The sequence below is a fragment of the Colobus angolensis genome, unplaced genomic scaffold (genome assembly GCF_000951035.1).
Source record: "Colobus angolensis palliatus isolate OR3802 unplaced genomic scaffold, Cang.pa_1.0 Scaffold315, whole genome shotgun sequence".
Taxonomy (NCBI): domain Eukaryota; kingdom Metazoa; phylum Chordata; class Mammalia; order Primates; family Cercopithecidae; genus Colobus; species Colobus angolensis.
In genome coordinates, this window is record NW_012116433.1 from 1,905,597 (window position 1) to 1,928,838 (window position 23,242).

Here is a 23,242-nt window from a genome sequence, read left to right on the forward strand (position 1 = left end):
CTTACGATGGTAATCTAGAAGCCTCAAAGAGAGACTGATCATTATGCTAGTATCTCCTGGACTGCAGGATTCCTTTTCTGATAGTCAATCCAACAGCCTGATTTATTTAATATACATTAAAAACTACGCAGAACAACATTCACTAGGGGGATAATACACGCTTTTAAAAATATACTCAGCTGGGCCCTGTGGCTTGCGCCTATAGTCCCAGCACTTTGGGGAGCCAAGGCAGTCGGATCACTTGAGGTCAGGAGTTGCAGACCTGCCTGGGCAACATAGCAAAACCCCATCTCTACAAAATAAATAAAATAAAAATATAGTCAGTGCATTTTATAATAGTCTTTTTTTTAAAACAATGAACACATTACTTGCATAATAAAGATATCAACATGCACGTATGGAAAAGTGACATGTTAACCTTTGAACATAACATATACAACATACTTTTGCTGTTAGAAGTCAGTGCAGTCATGGTAGAGACATTAGCTGAAAAGGAGCACAGGCACGCTTCTGGGGGTGCTGGTAACACTCTGCAATGCTTCTGGGTGCTGTTTAGATGGCTGTGTTCAGTTTATAAATTTATTAAGCTATATATTTAGGTTAATTACATTTTTCTATGTTGTTATATTTTAATAAATATGTATTTTTTAATACTACTGGTCCCAAACAATGGCTGGATGGCAAACTAGACCAGCACTTTGAAAATAAATTTGTCATTCTATACCACGAGTCTCAAAATATTCACTGCCTTGACCCAGTAATTCCACTAACAAGAATTTATTTTTAGGAAATAACATAAAATAGATACAAAAAAAGACATGCAGAGATGTGCACTGCAGTATTATTTATAATATGAAAAAAAGCAGAAATAAGCAGCAAGTCCAAATAAGGGAACAGCAACACAATCCACACAATGCAGTATTATATACTAGGCATTATGTACTAGGCATTGTGCTTATGAAGAGAGTTCAGTGAACAGACAATTCACAAAAAAACCCACAAATGATCAAACATGAATAGATACAATAACCCACCGGTAATCAAAGAAGTGTAGCTAAGAGACGTTTTCTCCAATTAGACCAAGAAAGATGAAAAAGACTGATAACACTTAGTGAAGGTATATTCTGATACTCTATTAGAAATATAACTGATAAGGTCTTTTTGTAGGATACTTTGAAAACAATTTTTTTATTTTTATTTTTTGAGACAGGATCTCACTCTGATGCCCAGGCTGGAGTACGGTGGTGCCATCACAGCTCACTGCAGCCTCAACCTCCCGGGCTCAAACGATCCTCCCACCTCAGCCTCCCAAGTAGCTGGGACTGCAGGCATATGCTGCCACACCTATTTTTTTTTTAACTTTTGGTAGAGATGAGGTCTCCCTATGTTGCCCAAGCTGGTCTTGAATTCCTGAATTCAACTGATCTTCCTGCCTTGGCCTCCCGAAGTCCTAGGACTACAGGCATGAGCCACCATGACTGGCTATGAATATTTAAAATGTGTATTCTCACTGAATTTTTTACGAAACAATTATGTAAGTTATGCTCACAAAGATGGTCACTGAAGTATGGTTTGCAACTGCCAATAATAAACAATAATCAAAATATCTACTGGTAGGTCAATGATTAAATAAATCATAACAGAGCCACATTAGAGGAGAGGGAAAGACCATGATCTTTCATGTCAAAGACCTAGGTTTAAGACTTAGTTATGCTTTTTAATAGTTGCACTAAGTTTCTACTTCTTCTGTACATTTAGAGTAATATCCTTTGGGACCACTGTAGGGGTTAATAGAGGTAACACACAAAGCCTGATTAACAGTAGCCAACAATACAGCAAGCACTCAATGAACATTATCAGCAAATAAAAGTACGCAACTATTAAAAAGGATAGTCTGCTCCCGGGTAATACAGGACCCACTAGCTACTGAGCACCTCAAATGTGGTCAGTGCAACTGAGGAACTGAATTTCATTTTAATTAATTGATACTCGGTTATTAGAAAACTTTAAAGTATGTCTGGAAAAAATTGGGTTTGTGATTCTACTTTTTCAATTGTAAGTTCTGTAAACTCTAAATACAGATCAAGTATTTCCAATGAAAATTTCACATCTGAATTGAGATGTGCTTGAGTATAAAATACATGCCAGATTTATTACAAAAACAGTTTAAAAACTTTAAATCTCTCATTAATATCTCTTATGTTGACTATATGTTTAAATGATCATGTTTTGGATATATCAGGTTAAATAAAATATAATAAGCTCACCTATTTTTACTCTTTTAACGTGGCAACTAGAAAACAGCCCTTCTCTAGATTTACCTGCGTCACTGTAGGACTACGCTCACAATGTAATTTTTCATAGAAAGAAAGTTACAGATTATCATGCCACTGCTTTTTTAAAGTTTGCATATTTCAATGTCCATGAAATGGCTGTGAAAAATAAAACTGACACTAATTATTTCTAGGGAGTGAAATTAGAGAACGAAGAGGCATTTTCTCTTTTCTTTTACATCAAAAGTATTTGCATTTTATAAATACCAAGTACAGATTATTTTTAACCTAAGAAAATAAAATGCTATGACTGCATAATGGTATGATCACAACTATGTAAAAACACAACTGCCCCGCATTGGGAGGAAAATTATGAAGAAAACGCAGCCTTGTGCTGTGTATTATTTTGAGTTTAGGTTCCTTTTTCTACTTTTTACTCTTGAAAACTTTCTCTAATTTTATTTGAGCTTGCATTATCATAATTAAATATATATTTTAAAGTTGCAGTTTTTAAGTTTTATGCTTAATAAAAACCATGTGGGGTTATGTGTGTGCCTGCATGGGTGTTGCCCTGATGAGGCAGATTCTTCCAACAGCCATGTGGGTGGGCATCATCCTGTATGTGACCACCACCACCTGCAGGTAAGGATCTATGGCTTTCACTTCTTTTTTTTTTTTTTTTTTTTTGAGAAGGAATCTCACTGTGTCTCCCAGGCTGGAGTGCAGTGGCACAATCTCAGTTCACTGCAACCTCCGTGTCTGAGTTCAAACAATTCTCCCACCTCTGCCTCCCAAGTAGCTGGGACTGCAGGAGCCTGCCACCACACCAATTTTTGTATTTTTAGTAGAGATAGAGTTTCACCATGTTGGCCAGGGTCGTCTCAAACTCCTGACCTCAAGTGATCTGCCCGCCTCAGCCTCCCAAAGTGCTGGGATTACTGGTGTGAGCCACCACACGCCACCGGCTTTCACTTCTAAGATGGCACTTTATCCATGTAGGTCAAAAGTCAGCAGACAACACACAACAGAACACCTTCATATTGGAATTTGGGATCTTAAACTATGTTACTAAATAGTTTCAAACATCTTATAACAATCTATCATGCCAAAAACATAATTACTCATCTTCTTTTTAACACATGACGTTTAGAACCAGCAGTCAAGCAGCGAGTCCCAATAAAATATGGTTCATCTGCCAAAGGAACAACAAATGTCCTGGTTATTTATGCTTCTGTTCCCATTTCACACTGTCTTCCAAGCTGAATGAATGAGACATCATAAATCCCAGTGCTTCCCACTCATAACTCTTACATTTCAAGGTCATCTGTGCACACACTGGATACTTCACCCTTTTTGATTAACCAAAGCCATTTCCATCTTGACTTATAATTGACTGTAAACAATTCTCACATTGGAGCAGGTTCGGTTTTTTCGTGGAGAGGGTAATAGTTCTGATTCTAACTTTTAAAGTTAAAGTCAGAGAATGTTAGTGAGGATTATTTCATAGATAAAACTGAGATCCAGGGAGGTTGAATGACTTACCATGGTTAAGATTTATTAAGGTCACAGCTTAGCCTAGAACTCAGGTTCCCTTACCCCTTATATTCACTGTTGTTCCACCATATACTGCAAAACCTTTTGATCCTAAATTAAACCAAAGTCACTTCTAGGATATATTTCTAAAACACAAAAATTTCACATGCAGAATCTTTGTGTATAGGTGACTCCACAAGAGTAAAAATGATTACCTCAAAAATATGAAAGCTATTTACATGAAAACTTGAATATTTTGGTTTCTTCACTAAAAACTGCCAGTAAAACTGAATTTGTACAGACTTAAAAAATGCTTGGAAAAACATACACAAGACTCTAAACAAGGAAGGCTTACTAAAGGCATAACCAATGGACATTAATCAAGAAGAAACAGGCGATTCACTTTTTCAGGTTGAAGCAAAAGAGAAAAAAAAAAAATGCATAGAGTATCACTGACTCCCCTGCGTATGAAAGAGAAAGCATAAGTAGAATACACTGTTTGAAAGACAAAGTCAATCAAAATTTTGGAGCAACATTAAATGAAAGCCCACTAGTAATGGTAACAGAAGAGCTAATATAAATTTGTACAAATTCCTAGTTTGAACTTCATTTCATCTCATTTTCCAAATCTACTAACTCTCTGCTCCCTATCGAGCTCCTCCACCCAGAACCCAGAAATCTCTACGTACAAACACTGTTTAGCTAAATGTGGTAATATGGAATTATACAAAGTGTATTTTGTTTTTATTTTTAATCGAGTTAGCACTATTGCTATTTCCTTCTCTTCTACAGGACTTTCAACTAGAATATATTAAAATCATATCAGCAAAAGCTCAGTTAGGTACTGTTAGCCTACCAGTGGTAAATACTAAGAGCTTCCCCAAGAGGGGTCATAAATTTAAACAAGAATGATTTAGAACCCTAAAATATTCAGGTGGATCACATAATTAAGTATGGTTTAGATCTCAACTCTAAAAGGACAGTAAGATTTTGAAGTACTAACTTGATTTAGAATACCTCTTATTACTCTGTTCTCACACTGCTATGAAGAACTGCCCAAGACTGGGTAATTTATAAGGGAAAGAGGTTTAATTGGCTCACAGTTAAGCATGGCTGGGGAAGCCTCAGGAAACTTACAATCATGGCAGCAGGTGAAGCAAGGCAACTTCTTCACAAGGCAGCAGGCAAGAGTGACAGAGCAAAGTGGGAAGAGCCCCTTATGAAACCATCAGACCTCATGAGACTCACTCACTATCATGAGAACAGCATGGGGGAAACTGGCCCCTTGATTCAATTACCTCCACCTGGTCTCTCCTTTGACCCATGGGGATTACGGGGATCACAATTCAAGATGAGATTCTGGGGCGGGGGGGGGGGGGGGGGGGGAGGTATGTACTTTAAAAAGCTTTTCAAATACTAGAAAATGAACTTTGGATTCTTCTTTCCATTATACCAACGAACTTAATTTTCAATATATGAACCTCTAAATTTCAATCTGAAAACTTCCTAAGTCTACCTTGCAGAAAGAATAAATATAATGATTAAGGTTAAGGACATATGCTTCACTGCAAGGCCCCACTTAAATATTAATGTCTATAGGAGTGTCCTTCAAAAAACCTACTACAAAAAAAGAAAAAGTATACAAAATAATTGGGGATTTACTTATCTTACAAAAAATATGTCACCTAACAACAAGGCTTCCTCATCCGAACAGTATTTTCAACTGGCTAGAAATTAAGAATGTCTAATCCAAACACTCACTGTGGATGGGGCATCTAAGGTCCAGAAAGGTTTCTCCCTCATTAAAATGTGGGTTTCTTTATAAACAATTTACGTCTATGTATATAGAAAGGCAACTAATGAATAAAACAAGTAACAAGAATATATAAAGTTCAGTGATAATCTACCATTTGAAATAATTTCAAAAGGAAATCACATGATATTAAAGACTTTGGCAAACACATACTAAGGTTCCTGCCTAAGATGACTCTTAAAAAGCCATATGTTAGCACTGGTATGATCCCAAGTCTTTTTATTCAAGGAAGCTGCTTTCTAGTACATATGTTAAAGACAGCTGGTTCTCTTACATCTAGTTATGCTAATCAAATAGCTTAGCCATATAGTTTCAAAATATGAAACATTTTAATGACACAAGGTTGTACTTAAATAATATTTTTTCTTAGATTATTTAATAATGGGTATATTCTAAATAACTTAGAACTATAAGATTAGTTCACTTGGATCAATTTTTTACACTCTGATAGATGCTTGTTTGCTCTGGATAACTCTGGAATGGCTGTCAAGTAGTTACATATGGAAATGTCAGTAACATAGGTTGCAAGAGTTCCAGAAGCAATTCAGATGGCGGAAGAGGCCGCTATCCAAACCCAGTAGGAGTCACTCTTCAACAATGCAAAGTGATTACCAATCAATCAAAAAACCAAATGGTTTCTACAATAGTAATTGTTTTGTTCATCAAGAAATACAGTACACTAAGAAATAAAAAGTGAGAAAGATAACCAGCTTGAAGAAACTAGAGATATGGACAAGGGTCTAATCATTCAGGATGACACCATTTGAAGGTACCCTGCCCAAAGCCAGCAGATTACTGTCTTATTTTTACTCTCGGAAATAAGCCTGACAGGCCGGGCAAGGTGGCTCACGCAGGTAATCCCAGCACTTTCAGAGTCCAAGGCAGGCAAACTGCTTGAATTCAGGAGTTCAAGACCAGCCTGAGCAACATGGTGAACCCTGTCTCTACAAAAAATTAGCCTGGTGTGGTAGTGCACGCCTGTAGTCCCAGCTACTTGGGAGGCTGAGGCAGGAGAAACACTTGAGCCGGAAGGCAGAGGCTGCAGTCAGCCAAGATCGTGCCACCGCACTTCAGCCTGGGCAACACAGTGAGACCTCGTGTCAAAAAAAGAAAGGCTAAAAACAGATTTCTTTTTCTTCAATCACAGAATTTTGTTTTTTTGAGGGTGCAGTGACATGATCATAGCTTTCATGATCCTCCCACCTCGGCCTCCCATCTTGGTGTTCCATGTAGTTGAGACTACAGGTGTCCACCACCATGTCCAGCTAATTTTTCTATTTTTTTTTTTTTTGTAGAGACAGGGTTTCATCATGTTGCCCGGACTGGTTTCAAATTCCTGGGTTCAAGTGATCCACCCACCTCTGCCTCCCAAAGTGCTGGGATTACAGGCATGAGCCACTATGCCCAGCCAATTAGAGAAATTATATGTGGGGAAGCTCACATTTGATTCATATTTAAAAAGTGGTTTCAGAGGTGACCTATTAGTTTACAATTAACGGAAAGAGCTCTAAGAAGTCTGGCTATTTCTTATACAGATAACACAATAAGATCATATTCCTTACCCTGACAACTTGCCGAGTACTTGTAATGAAGGCTTTTCTTATACTCAATTCAGTTGCATCGAGGTTAAATTTTCTAGGATTTGCTTCAACTATGCGTAGGTCAAAAAGTCAAGGTAAAACAATTTCATCATCAAAGCCTGACAACATCCTGTTAACTCACTGAATCTCTCACATGCAAACAAATAAAATCTGGCTCAAACTTTCTGAAAACATAGTCAGCTGGACACCAATCATTCTCAGACTTCCTCTGCCCGCAGCCACTGGAGGGAGGATCCCTTTGCCCCAAGACAGAGATGACCTGTCGGATTAGGAAGCACAGCCCCTGCTGATGAGCTTCACTACAAACACTTAGGGCTATCTGACCACAGCTGAGCTGGGTTCTTCCTGTTTGCCAACACTTGTGTCTATCCTTTTTTGACTCCTGATCATCTTTACTAAGCCAGCTTTTGCATGTCTTTTTCTCCTGCCATTCCAAATCACTTCCAATTATGCCAAGATGCTAACCCTACTTCTTAATCTAGGGAGATCAGGCCTTCTTCAGAGAAGCTGCCTTCATTCTCTTACCCTCTGGCCTGGTCCACTGCACCATGTCAGACACTTGCATAGCTCGCTACACTTCTCTTTCATAATCTGCAGGTATCTATGTGTGTTATTATTTGATTACCATCTGTCCCCCATCCCTATCCACTCAAAGTTCTGTGAGGGCTGGTATAGTGTTTATTAATCTAATCTCCATAACCAACAAAATGCCTGGTACGTAGTATACTCAATAAACATTTGCTGGTTGAATGATGAGTATCTATTAAAACTTTCGTTTTTTTAACCTCACATTTTCTCTATCTCCCCTAACTTTTTTTCCTTCCCTCCTGTCTCAAGGGAAGAATTATCTCCCTGTAACTGTGTTTTTGATCCTGCCCCCTCACATATTTGCCACTAATCTTAGAGAACATACTTGCCTTTTAATAATTTAAAAGGTACCCGGGGTCATCATGAATAACAAAAATTTATTCCATGTATCAACTGCATACGAATCTGTGCTAACTATAGGGGGATCCTGACAGAAGCTGGTTTTCTTGATTTATCTCACTTAGAGAAAAAACAAAACAGAACTCAGAGCATGCAAGCGGCATATCTTCCATCTAAAGTTTTGGTTAAGTGGGATTTCCGGTAGAAAAGAAAAGGCCATATAATGAAGTTTTTACAGTTCTCCAGTGCATGAGTCAGATCAGTGGACTCATTTCACATCAACACCATGAATTAGCAGAACAGATCTGCTTTTACTAAATGCAGTTTCATGGAACAAGATGCCTCTTCAATGGACGGCGCCCACTGAACATCACTTCTTAAACATGACAGTCTACAAAAAGATTTTTTGATCTCTAATTACCAAAGTGTAACACTGGCCTATATGTACCTCTATACGATAATGACCGCTAGCACTATTACATAAGCTGTTTGCCAGGTGCCATTCTAAACTCTTTACCTGTATAATCCCAATAATCCTATGAGGTAGGTACTCTTGTTATCCTAACTTTCCACTAAAGAGGAAACTGAAGCACAGGGGGTTAAGTCATGGGCCCAAGTAACATGGTAACCGGTTGTGATACTGTAACATAATAAATACAAATTTGGTCTCTGCACCTCATTCCTGGCAAACAGCTCCTAGATCCCTTAGAATCTCCAGAGTGATGAGTATCTTTTGTATGTTAATGGGATAACTGATGGCTGGGGGTTTCTAGATAGCCTCAGGATGAGGGGCTGGTCCCCAGAGAAACCAACCATGTGATTAGACAGTTGAAGCTTTCAGCCCCATGCTCAACCCCCTACCCCAGGGGAAAGGGACTGACGGCTGAGTTGATCACCAATGGCCAACTGATGCGATCAATCATGCCTACGAAATGAATCCTCCCCAAACACCTAGAAGGACAGACTTCAGGAAGCTTCCAGATAGGTGAACATGTGGAGGTTCCTGGAGGCACCTGAAGAGGGCCTGGAAGTGCTGCACCTCTTCCCCTACACCTTGCAAGCATCTCTTCCATCTGGTCATTCATCTGTACTCTTTGTAACATCCTTTACAATAAACGGATAAACCTAAGGAAACTATTTCCCAGAGTTCTGTGAACTGCTCTTGCAAATTAAATTAATTTGATCCATGGAGGGAGTTGTGGGAACTCCTATTTATACCTGGTCAGTCGGGAGCACTGGTCACAACCTGGGGCTTGCAACTGGCATCTGAAATGGGAGCAGTCTTGTGGGACTGAGCTCTTAACCTGTGGACCTGATGCTATTTCCACGTAGACAGTGTCAGAAATATCATACCGACTTGAGTGTGAGGGTAGAGACTTTAAAAAAAAAAGAAAAATAGGGTTTTTTTTTTCCCCCTTTACATTGGTAGAGCCAGGACTTGAACACCAGGAATCTGATTCCAGGGTCCAGAGTCATAATCATTACACCATGCTGCCTTTATATATATATATTTATGGTACAGGATTTGTCACACACTGTACAAGAATGTGGCTACTCTACCTTAACTTACTGGGCAAATACTTTAAAGATATCACAGTACAAGGAAGAGCAACAAACATCAACCAATTATAAAAGAAAATGTTTCATCTACATAGTGGAAACAACTGGAGAAAAACTTGTCCGTTTGTCTATTTACCCACAATGGCACAGACACCACAGAAAAGGATATTGATGGTTTCATCAAGGTCCTCTAGATCCCACTCTATGCTCCGGAGGTTGTTTCTCAGCTCGTTGGTGGTCCAGTCGATTTCTTCCCTTGTTGCTGTGGAGGGGTCCTGGAGGAGCTCTGTCCATCTCTGAAACAATCCCTGGGCAGTGTTGACAGCTTTCTGTACCTCTCTGTAATCAAGATGAGGCAAAGGAGAGAAATTACAGACAACATTCCATGGACAAGTTACTGCAGGATTTAGGCTAACATTTATGATCATACACCATCCTCAGCAACCACCATTCCCACAGAAGGCTCTTCACAGACAAATGTCAAAGTTCAAAACTTTGATACACAGTCTGAGTATTATGTTCTCAGCTGATGCTTAGAATACAATATCCATTATTTAAGCAGCTACAATATCAAGTTTGTTGGGGAAGGACAAATTTAATATTTTTCTCTGAACAGACTATACATAATAGTATAATGAAGCAATCCCACAAATCAACTAAAGGGCAATGGGCATTCCCACATGCTTTCACTTGGTGTGGTAGTATTAATAAATTATACTCAGATGAAAAAGTCCTAATATAGCCTTTCTTTTCCTGGTGTGGGAGGAATGAGAATGCTGGAGGGAAGGTTACTCTTATACAGCTCCCGTTTTATTATAGGTTAAGAATTTTAATCCCAGAAATTTTTAAACACAAAATCTCATTCAATTTCCAAACATTATTAGCTTTAAATATACCTACTTTCCTTAATTAAGCAATACCATATACCAGATTAGTGTTTGTTTTTGTTTTGTTTTTGAGAGGGAGTCTTACTCTTTTTTTTTTTTTTGGAGACGGAGTCTCGCTCTGTCGCCCAGGCTGGAGTGCAGTGGCCGGATCTCGGCTCACTGCAAGCTCCGCCTCCCAGGTTTATGCCATTCTCCTGCCTCAGCCTCCCAAGTAGCTGGGACTACAGGCGCCCGTCACCACACCCGGCTAATTTTTTGTATTTTTTAGTAGAGACAGGGTTTCACTGTGTTAGCCAGGATGGTCTCGATCTCCTGACCTCGTGATCCGCCCGCCTCGGCCTCCCAAAGTGCTGGGATTACAGGCTTGAGCCACCGCGCCCGGCTGAGATGGAGTCTTACTCTTTTGTCCAGGCTGGAGTGAAGTGGTGCGATCTCGGCTCACTGCAGCCTCCATCTCCCGGGTTCAAACGACTCTTCTGCCTTAGCCTCCCAAGTAGCTGGGATTACAGGCACCTGCCACCACGCCTGGCTAATTTTTGTATTTTTAGTAGAGACGGGGGTTTTGCCATCTTGGCCAGGCTGGTCTTGAACTCCTGACCTCAGGTGATCCACCTGTCTCGGCCTCCCAAAGTACTAGGATTACAGGCATGAGCCACCGCGGCCAGCCAGATTAGTGTTTTTCTTGTTCAGAAAATGAGACTAGGCCATTAAGTGCTATGATCTAGCATGCTTTTAGATTAGATATAGTCACAAGATTTTAAGAACTTTTATCCCCACCACTGGGCCAATATCCACCATTTAAATGTTATAATCTAATACTACCACATATAAAAGCCAAAAAAGAGTCATTTTATAATCATATGGTCTCTCATGTTTAAAGATGATAATCCCACTGCTCCCAAACTATAAGAACTGTTTTGATCCTTCTATGATTTCTTCTGGAACACAGACTACAAAAAAGCATTCTAGATGATTAGGGTGTTTGTTGTCTATGGCTTTAAGACAGAATTCACACGCATCCTATACCCTCTGACGTTTCAAGTACTGGAAAAAAGAAAGCACTAACAAAAAAGAAGAAAAGCACCTTACAATATTTAGGTATATGGCATACCGATGAGAGCTAAGAGGCTGAATGTTAAACAGAGGATACAGCTACTAGGCGCAGGCTGAGTAAATAAGCAAGGTATATGGACAACAAATCTACCAAGGTCTATTCACATCTAGTTTACAGCTTAGGCAAGTCACCTCATTGTTCCTTTCATGTCAGCCTTTAGACTTTCAGTGCTAATGAGAAACCCTATTTAAGATAAAATGGGGAAGAATTAAGTGAGGTGCAAATCTATTTTCTTAACTCTTTATGGGATCTGGGTGATTTAGTGGAGAAAGAGCTATGTATCATTCCTTAATGCAAAGTAAGTCATCCTTTGGTATCCTGGGGGGATTGGTTCCAGGACCCCCACAGGATACCAAATCTGCAGATTCTGAAGTCCTTATATAAAGTGGCATAGTATTTGCATATAACCTACGCACATCCTCCTACATACTTTAAATCATCTCTAGACTATTTATAATACCTAATGTAATTTAAATGCTATGTAAATTGCTGTTATACTGTATTGTTTAGGGAATAAGAAAAAAAAAGTCTGTACATGTTCAGCAAAGATGCAACCATTCTTCTTTTTACTGAATATATTCAATCCTGAGTTGGCTGAATCCACAGATTTAGAACCCACAGAGATGGAGGGCTGATTGTATTGGTTTATTTGTAAGTACTGAGTATCATCTGCGATAATGCAAGACAGAGTTAAAGAGGTATCTGTAAAGACATCTTTTAAAGAATATAAAATTTATCAATTCTGTAAAGTAAATATGAATTCCTTTTTGAGAACTAGAAGCCTCAAACCAAGAAGCCTTGGGCTAGGGCTTAGGTTTGTTCTCCACCACCAGTACACAATTATTATGCTGGAATTAAATTCTAAGTAGCAATCTACGAACTTCTTTGGTCTCAGGAGACTCCTTTGAACTCTTCAAAATTATTGAAGACCTCAAAGAGCTTAGAGTTATGTGTACTATATATCTAATGCTATTTACTATATCAGGAATTCAAACAGACATTTTAAAAATATTTGTCAACTTTAAAATGTGAGCTTACATGTTAACAACGTTTTTATTTAAAAAATTCTAAAACAAAAAAAAATGTAGTGAGAATGGCATTGTTTTACATTTGTGCAAATCTCCTTAACAAATGTGGATTCTCATATCCACTTATACCATCAGTCTGTGGACATACATTTTGGTAGAAGCATATGATGAGAATCCAGCCTCATACAAGATATATACTTGGAAAAGGGAGGAGAATTTTGATAGTCTTTTCGGACAATTGTGAATGTACTTTTTTGATAGTATACCAATACTTGACAACTGGCTGTTAAAGGTTAGCTGCAATGTGGATCCTAAAACTGTATGAAAGAACTTTTTAGACTTTCTTATTTTACAATAATAATTTTCTTGGCCAGGTGCGGTGGCTCAAGCCTGTAATCCCAGCACTTTGGGAGGCCGAGACGGGCGGATCACGAGGTCAGGAGATCGAGACCATCCTGGCTAACACGGTGAAACCCCGTCTCTACTAAAAAAATACAAAAAACTAGCCGGGCGAGGTGGCGGGCGCCTGTAGTCCCAGCTACTAGGGAGGCTGAGGCAGCAGAATGGCGTAAACCCGGGAGGCGGAGCTTGCAGTGAGCTGAGATCAGGCCACTGCACTCCAGCCCGGGCGACAGAGCGAGACTCTGTCTCAAAAAAAAAAAAATAATAATAATGTTCTTGTTTTTCTTAGTTTACCAAGTAAAATGGGAAGGAGTATCTCAGTCATTAAGGAGCTTTGTCTCCCATACACTACGATCCATTGGTCAATCTTATACAGGCTGAGATTCCGTTATCCAAAATGCTTGGGACCAAAAATATTTGGGATTTTTTCAGATTTAGAATATTTGCATTATACTTACCAGTTGAGCACCCCAATCTGAAAATCCAAAATCCAAAATGCTCCAATGAGCATTTCTTTTGAGCATCTTGTTGGTGCTTAAAAAGTTTTGGATTTTGGAACATTTCATATTTGAGATGCTCAACCTGTACTTTGGATCTTTTACTTTTGGATGATTTTATAACATCATGTACTGGTCATTAGGAAAGTATCAGTCTCCTGAATACTGCAGAACCTCCAAATACCAGCTCATTTCATTACACAGTATCCAAAATCATAGTTGTTACTATCACCACCAATTTCATCAGAAAAACTTAAGTATTGGAAATCTGTAAGAGCACAGCAGTTGATATAGGCTCTCCAAACTTCTGTGTTTTTTTTTTTTTTAAACAAAAGGCTTTAATTTTATCACTGGTAAAAATACTGTCAGTTATTTTCCATGAAGTGACAGGTTCACCTCATTCATTTGTGAGAAAATATCTCGAGAATTTTAAAGATAATTCTGAGATTTGAGAAAGCCTGCAAGTCTGAGGAACCAGTTTATCATTCTCTCCAGTAAAAATGAGATTTTGCTAGAGGGAAAAACAGCTATTTCAACTCACAACTCAATCACATAAGTGCTTTTCCTAGAGACAACCATTTTATTTAACAATACATCACAAAAAAGCTTCATGTACATTTCCATTTTGCCAGTGGAATATTAAAATATATACTAAGGGAGAAGATATTTACAGATTACATATCTGATGAATGACATATCCAGAATATATTTTTTTAAAACTCTCAAAACTTAATAAGAAAAATCCAATTAAACAAGGCCAGGCGCAGTGGCTCATGTCTGTAATCCCAGCACTTTAGGAGGCCAAGGCGGGTAGATCACTTGAGGTCAGGAGTTCAAGACCAGCCTGACCAACACGGTGAAACCTCTTATCTACTAAAAATACCAAAAAATTAGCCGGGCATGGTGGTGGGTGCCTGTAATCCCAGATGCTCAGGAGGCTGAGGCAGGAGGATCACTTGAACCTGGGAGGCAGAGGTTGCAGTGAACCAAGATGATGCCATCGCACTCCAGTCTGGGTGACAGAGCAAAACTGTGTTTAAAAAAAAAAAAAAAAGGCAAAAGATTTGACCAGTCACCTCAGCAAAGACATACATATGACAGACAGCACAGGAAAAGATGCCCAATATCATTAATGACATGCAAATTAAATCTTCAATTAGCTACTACTACATATTTAGAATGGATTACAATGAAAACAAAACTGACAATGCGAAGTGCTGGAAAGGTGGTGGTGTAACCAGAACTCTCATACCTTACTGGTGGACAGGCACAAATAGTACAGCCATTTCCAAATAGTACAGCCATTTGGAAGAGAGTTTGGTTGTTAAACATCTATTTAATGTATGACCCAAAAGTCCCACTCCTAAGTGAAATGAAAACTTGTGTTCACACAGCCTGCACATTTTTATAGTAGCTTTACTAATAACAGCCAAAAATTGTAAACAACCCACATGTCCTTCAACTAGTGAGTGGATAAACTGTAGTGTGTATATATACATATATATATATAAAACAGAATACTATTCAGCAATAAAAAGGAATAAACTACAGCTACATACAACAACATAGACGAATCTCAAATGCATTAGGCTAAGCGAAAAAGCTAGACTTAGAAGGCCACGTACTATACAATTTCACTGACAAAACATCCGGAAAAGGCAGAATTATAGGAACAGGAAACAGTTCAGTGTTTGCCAGGTGCTGGACATGGGGGAAGGACCAGAAGGCATACAGAGAAACGTTTTGGGGTGATGGATCTGTGTTATATCCTACTTGTGGAAGTGATGATTACACAACTATGTGAATCTGTCAATTTCACAGATGTGTATACCAAAGAGGTTGCTTTTCACTGTAGGTAAATTGTAACTTTAAAAAAATGAGAAAAATTATACTTGAGGGTCAAGATTTTATAAAATTAATAAGCTTTACTGTTTCATGAAGAATATTCTTTTGTTTGTTTGTTCGTTTGAGACAGAATCTCACTCCGCCACCCAGACTGGAGTGCAGTGGTGCTATCTCAGCTCACTGCAACCTCCGCCTCCCGGGTTTGATCGCTTCTCCTGCCTTAGCCTCCCGAGTAGCTGGAATTACAGGTGCGCACCACCACACTCAGCTAATTTCTGTATTTTTAGTAGAAACAGGGTTTCACTATGTTGGCCAGGCTGGTCTCAAACTCCCGACTTCAAGTGATCCGACTGGCTCAGCCTCCCAATGTGCTAGGATTATAGGCATGAGCCACCGTGCCTGGCCTCATGAAGAATATTAAGGGAATATATGACTTTTTTTTTCCTTTTTTTACTGTTAGTATAAAGTGATGAGGAATATCACAGAAAGCATGGCACAGCGCCACTGCCTTGATTTTTGGTAAGCCACCAGGAGTTTTAGCCACCACAGCTTTGGTACCATCGGTGCAAATGTCAACACAGTGAAAAAGGCAGATAATATCTGAATATTATCATGAAAAGAGTTTTGAGCTGGTAGATCCTTCTGTGATCTACAATGTCTTAAGACACCGATAGGCAGATTGGAGTCAAGGAGTGTGCATGGGTGGATTATAGTGGCACTGAGTGTGAAGCAAGGAATCCTTAAGCATGCAAGAAGTAAAGCATGTCCTGAGTAAAAAATGAAAGAAATGGCAGGAATTATAAAAATGCTACAAAGCAATTGCAGAATAAAGCTCAGCACCCGACAGGCCTGACCAGTGAGTGAGTTGGCTTATTCCACTCTAAAGCTCTTACTTTTAAAAACAGGATTCCTGTTTAGTTTTCGTTTAGTAACACAGACATAAGAAAGGTAAACCAGTTGTTATTTTACATTTTTAAGATGGGTGTTTTAAGGGATTACAAAGGTGGAAACTGCCAACAACGGCTCAGATCTTGAAAGACAGCCAGAATCTGCAGCGTATCAAGGAATCCCATCACAATAGCAAGCAAAGAGGTCTAAGTGTAAAACCTCCCAACCATTCTTCCAATATCATTTCAGCTCAGCGTTAGCCTGAAAAATAAGGCATGAACTGGGAGCAGAAACAATGTTGGTCACAAGTCTTATTTGGAAGCCAACGATTAAAGGTAACCAGCATTTTCTAAAGCACGTGGGATTTCTAAACAGCTTCAAGAGCCACAAGACACACCTAATGTACAAATCTAACCAGGAAGACAACCCTCTCAATTCAGAACCACTTGTTAAGTACTTGCAACTAAAAACTGAAGATTACTTGGCATTCCAAGTAAGTCAATTCATAAAACAGTAGCATATCATCATGTCACCTATTTGAGATTTGTGAGGGTGTTTACAAGAGAAGTGCCCATCTACGTGATTTCACATTTCTTTCTCAGGAAAGGCAAGGGACTTGTTTCAGGATCAGTTGGCTGGTGATGCATGACCCACAAATGCCCACCCACCACTGCTGTCTGTTCTACACAGCTAGCCCATGTGAGCACTGCACTCTGTGCGGAGCACTTCATTTTGAGGAGTGCTTCCCGCTGAGTGAGCAGCTACAGCTACTGACTTCTTAGGCAACAGAGATCCATTTTTGTCTGTCTCCAGAAAGGTGACAACCACAGATAGTGCTTCTTTATCCCTTATCTTTATGTCTGATTTAGCTATTTTTTTCCCAACTATGTAATTAGAAAAATTAAAGTCTGATACCCAGAACTTTCCATGAGGGAGTATACCTTGAAGCAGGTACACCTTGAATTTTCAGAGTTCTTCAGCTTAGCAAACTCTTGGTAAATAACAATCTGCTCACCCATAGCTTGGAGAATCATGTCCGGCAGCATTTCACTGAAAACTTGCTGATGACCTTCCTAGGAATTAGTTTTAGCTGCTGACCCAGAGAAGCCTTTTTCAAATCCTTGAAAGACGGCTATCTCCACACATCAAGCAAATCTTGCACTATTTGTCACACATGCTGCCCAAATCAGTCTCGTCTGATACAGGTAGCATTTCATGGATACCAAGAGCCAGTGTTGGCAATACTAGGGATGTGGCTTTCCCCCTTGCTGTCTACAGAACAGCCCATCAAAATCATGGGACCTGTCATCTTCTCATGGACTGAATTCCCTACAGACACCAGAATGAAGGCTCTTCACGGCAATTCACCACAATGCACACAGGACCACTTACAATGCAGAGCTTTCCCAGTAAGTAGCTGTCAAAAATGGAAACACTGCCCACATCTTTGAAGACTGTATCTTTTGGGAAAAACAAAATAAAGTCATCCAAGCATCCAGATTCTTTTTTTTTTTTTTTTTTAGATAGAGTTTCACTCTTTGCCCAGGCTGGAGTGCAATGGCATAATCTCAGCTCAGCTCACCGCAACCTCCACCTCCCAAGTTCAAGCGATTCTCCTGCCTCAGCCTCCCGAGTAGCTGGGATTACAGGCATGTGCCACCATGCCCGGCTAATTTTGTAATTTTAGTAGAGATGGGGTTTCTCCATGTTGGTCAGGCTGGTCTCAAACTCCTGATCTCAGGTGATCCACCCACCTTGACCTCCCAAAGTATTGGGATTACAGGCGTGAGCCACCGCGCCCAGGCAATTCTTCCATTCTTCATAAATAAAAAGTTGATGCTGGCAGAACCAACCTCATTTGTTTTTGAAGTTAGCCCAACATTGATCCCTTGTCACTGATAGGTGAGCCTCTTCCATACAACCTCCCAATCTGGTACACCACCAAACTAGCCTCTGGGGCCACAAGTAATACATCCAGATGTCCAAAAAAAATCACAAAGTTTTCTTACCTGTATCTAACCACATTTGCCAAGTAAAATGAAAAGAATATCGCATTTTAGGGCACTTTTTCCCCCAGTATTTGTCATTCAGTTGTACCAACAAATTGCATAATTGTAGCCACAATCCCCATCATCCTTTTCTCTGTTGTGGTTGAGCCAGGGTCTCACTATGCCACCCAGGTTGGAGTGCAGTGGTGCAATCACAGCTCTCCAACTGTGATTCACCGGTTGTGATTCACCAACATTCAAGTGGTGTAATCTTTAATTCCTGGGCTCAAAGGATTCTCCTGTCTCAGCCTCCCAAGTCACTAGGACTACAGGTGCACTCCACCATGCCAAGTTAATTTTTTTTATTTATTGCAGAGACAGGGTCATGCTGTTGCCCAGGCTGACCTCAAACTCTTGGCCTCAAGTGATCCTCCTGCCTTGGCCTCTCCCTTCAGCCTTTTTATTTCTCCTTTCTTCTTTGCCCATGCAGCCAGACTCTGAATTGGCATCCGTTCAAGTTATCGTGGTTATTTAACAATGACCCCAAAATGTAGTGGTGTAAAACAACCATTTATCATGTCATGTCATGGAGTCTGTAGATCAGGAATCAGACACAGCAGAGCTGACTTGTCCCTGTTCCACAATGTCTGGGACCTCAGCTGAAAAGATTCAACAGGCTGGGGCTGTAAAGGCATCACATCTTTCCATCTCTCCACAGTCTGCATGCATATTCTAACAGAGTGGCTTCAATGTAACTGGACTTGTTACATGTTAGCTCAGGGTAGCCTACGCTTGTGTCCCAAGATGAAAGACGCAGACACAAGGTATACTGGTTGTCTTTTATGACTTAAGCTTTAGGAATCAAGCAGAGTCACTTCTGCTTCAATCTGTTAGTCAAAGCAGTTTATAAAGGTCTGCCCAGGTTCAAAGGAAAGGAATACAAACTCCAGTTTGATAAAAGAATGCCAGCTTCACAATTTAAGAAAAGCAAACAGCAGGGCGTGGTGGCTCACGCCTATAATCCCAGCAGTTTGGGAGGCCGAGGTGGGTAGATGACCAGGTCAGGAGTTCCAGACCAGCCTGGCCAATACAGTGAAACCTGTCTCTACTAAACATACAAAAATTAGCCGGGTATGGTGGCATGCGCCTGTAAATCCAGCTACTTGGGAGGCTGAGGCAGAAGAATCGCTTGAACCTGGGGGGAGGAGGTTGCAGTGAGCCGAGACTGCACCACTGCACTCCACTCTGGGCGACAAGAGCGAGACTCAAAAGAGGAAGGAAGGATGGACGGAAGGAAGGAAGGAAGGAAGAAAGGAAGGAAGGAAGGAACGCACGCACGCACGCAGAAAAGTAACACAGGACAGAACATTTATTGGTGCAGCCATCGTTGAAAAAAATACAATCTGCCACAACTCCTTTATCTGGGACAGCACCTACTCTGCAAGTCTCTTTACAGAGGGATACCCATTTCATCAATACAGTAAAAGAGGCTAGTCAAGGCTGAAAGTTTCCATTCTAGTAATGAAACGTGAAAAACTCAGGTTGAGCGAGCCTCTGCAACCACATCAGACTCCCACTCCTCACTCTCCTCCAACTGGTTCCTGCCCCATACCCCACAAACCTGGTTTCACCAGCAATCTCTCCGGAAAGAGAGGAGCTCTTTTTATTGCTTGACTTCTACATTCACGTCGTTTGTATTTGAAAGGAACACATGCACGGGCACACCCTTTACTTGACTTTACTGCCATTTCCAAATTCAACCACACTGTAACATATTTTGTAATTACTCTTGTGAAAATGAAACATCATTTTTACTCAGTTACCTACAACGATATACAAATTTTGACCCTAACTTACTGCTGCTTCCACAACTCCACCAATGACACTGCAGGTCAAAGTCAGGAGTGAATTTAACTTGTCCTCATTTTTGGTGCACTTGACACCATGGCCCATTATACTTATTTTCTTGAAACTCTCACTTCCTCTGTATCTGTGACATTGTGCTGTTCTAGTTTTCCACCAGTTTTCTCCTTCCTCTTCCTCCACTGGATCCCAATGTTTCTCAGCACTCTTTTTGTGGCCTCTATGAGCTCATCAGCATTCACAAGTTCAAAGTACCCCTCTTAAGTTGATGACTCCCCCACTACACTTCCAACCCTAACCACTCAGCGAGGCTTAACTCCTGTATCTTTAGATGCCTATAGGATCATTCCATTTGCCTAAAACCAAACTAATCATAGCCTCCCTGCAGAACATAATGTATTCAAAACAAACAAAACAGAAAAATCTGCTTCCCTTTCTAGCTTCCTCATTTTAGCCAACAGTGCCACCATTTTCCAAGTTTCAACACTTGTCTAGACAAGAGTCATTTTTGACTCCTCCTCCTACTTCTTACCTTGCACAACCTCTACGTAAATCCAATCACTGAATTTTTAGATCTGGAAGGAACTTTCAAGATAATCTAGTTTGTGCTCATTAAACAAATAAGAGACCTTGGGGCTCAGACATATTGGCTGCTTGCCTCAAGTTCTTCCAACCCTGATTATGAGACACTTTCTATTACCAAGACTTATTTAATTGCATTTTTGCAAAGCTTCCACACAAATCTTTTTTCTTTTTTTTTTTTTTTGAGACGGAGTCTTGCACTGTCACTGGGGCTGGAGGGCAGTGGCGCGATCTCGGCTCACTGCAAAAGAGGGTTCAAGCGATTCTCCTGCCTCAGCCTCCCAAGTAGCTGGGACTACAGGTGCCCGCCACCACACCCAGCTAATTTTTTTGTATTTTTAGTAGAGATGGGGTTTCACCATTTTGGCCAGGCTGGTCTCGAACTCCTGATCTCATGATTCGCCCTCCTCAGCCTCTCAAAGTGCTGGGATTACAGGCATGAGCCATCGCACCTGGCCCACAAATCTATTTTCTTTGTAGAATCAGAACATCTGGGTGTGAACTCTTAAAAGCTGACTATAAGCAAGTGAATAGCAACTGCTAGTTTAAAAACTGCCTCCTGATTTAGAATTTATGATAGAAATCAGATTAAATTTAAACTCCTCAGGCAGGTATTCAAACCCCCTCCCACTCCTCCTCCTACCCAAACTGGCTGACTTTAATATCAAGCATGGTTTCTCACTAAAACAAATTCTGTTTCAGTTGGCAGGTCTTCTTCCCATCTTTATCTTTCTTATTCCTGGTTCTAGACTTCTGCTGAGTTGTTTCCCCAGCCTGGAAGAGCCTTACACCTCAGCAGACACTTCCTTCAAGGCCCAGATTGACCAGCATTCCCAGTATGGGTCTTTCTTTTCTTTCGAATCTCCACAGCATCTCAACTCTACTGCAAAATCTTACACAATGTATCTTTCACATATCTGCATAGTGTTCTCCAAACTAGATGACAATCTGAGGAGCTAAATAATATTAAGCACTCAATAAATTTATAATAAAATCTTGCAAAGTTGTTTTTACAATGAAACACTGGATTCTGCTTTTCAGAAAGTATTAAATGAGATTTGATTTACATTCAATTTTACTGGGCCAAAATTAACAAACAAGGGTTATTTTTTCACAGTGACTCTACCAATAAACAGTTTTTCGATGTGAACAGAATGCATGATGCCTTCGAGGAGCTCATAATCTAGTGTTAATAAAGCTAGATATACAGACAGAGAAGGTTAAAGAATACAACATATGCCATCTTACTCATCTGCTTACTTATGTCATTATTTCAACATCAATCCACAGCCAAAAACCTGGAAATAAAACTATTATCACGCTGGGCACGGCGGCTCATGCCTATAATCCCAGCATTTTGGGAGGCCCAGGTGGGCAGATCACTTAAGGTCAGGAGTTTAAGACCAGCCTGGCCAACATGGCGAAACCCCATCTCTACTACAAATACAAAAATCAGCCGGGCATGGTGGCGGGCTACTTGGGAGGCTGAGGCAGGGAGAATCGCTTGAACCCGGGAGGCAGAGGTTGCAGTGAGCCGAGACACGCCACTACACTCCAGTCTGGGTGACAGAGTGAGACTGTCTCAAAAAAAAAAAAAAAAAAAACTATCCTCATCAGACACACAAAACCTCCAAAGCAATAAAACAGCAAAGAGCCATGACATTCATATGACATTCATGCCTTTTATCCATAGGATTGGCTCACTTATACTCAATCTCCACATGCTCAGTTACATGGTTTTCTTCTGGGTCTGATTAGAAGTTGCAAATTCTAAAAGGCGGCTAATTCTAAAAGCTTGTCAGCAAGGGAGGAAAAAAAATACAGAACTAAACTGTCAAAATGGGTTCACTCAACAAACACTGAGTACGTCCCTACTGAATACAAAGATGAAGACTGCAAGATTTAAATATGATATTTTCACCCAGTAGATTAGTAAAGGCTTTTTTTAATGAAAATCCCAGTACTGGGAGCAAGGGAACTGGGTCCCTCCAACACTTTGTGGGGCATAGGGGAATATTCTGGAGGACAATGTGGTAGTATGCATCCAACGCTTTGCTGTGCTTGCCCTCTGAATTAGCAATTATGCTCCAGGAATACAGGCTATGAAAATCAGAAGCAGCAATACAGACCTATGACAAGTAGGCTTATCACCACATTAATTGTAGTGTGATCATAAATACAATTTATCCTCCAGGATGGACATTTATATGACAAAATATAATACAGTCATTAAAAGCTGCCACCCAGAAGTTTGAAGGATATAAAGAAATACAGATGAAAACGTCATAAAATAGGCCAGGTGCGGTGGCTGACGCCTATGATCCCAACACTTTGAGAAGCCAAGGTGTGTGGATCACCTGAGGTCAAAAGTTCAAGACTAGCCTGGCTAACAGGGTGAAACCCCATCTCTACTAAAAATACAAAATTAGCCAGGTGTAGTG

General features: G+C 40.1%; 1 protein-coding gene across 2 annotated transcripts in view; it reads right to left on the minus strand.

Annotated features, from left to right (window-relative positions):
* The window catches only part of STX6 (syntaxin 6), a 53,331-nt gene that overhangs the window by 25,312 nt on the left and 4,777 nt on the right, over positions 1-23,242 (minus strand). The window contains exons 2-3 of one of the 2 annotated variants that reach the window (XM_011951146.1): positions 9,877-10,046; positions 7,182-7,276 (exon numbers count right to left, since the gene is read on the minus strand). The exons of the other annotated variant lie outside the window; for it this stretch is intronic. Of the exons in view, the coding sequence (XP_011806536.1) occupies positions 7,182-7,276; positions 9,877-10,046 (265 nt within the window). The remainder of the gene's footprint in view (positions 1-7,181; positions 7,277-9,876; positions 10,047-23,242) is intronic. 2 annotated transcript variants of the gene reach the window in all.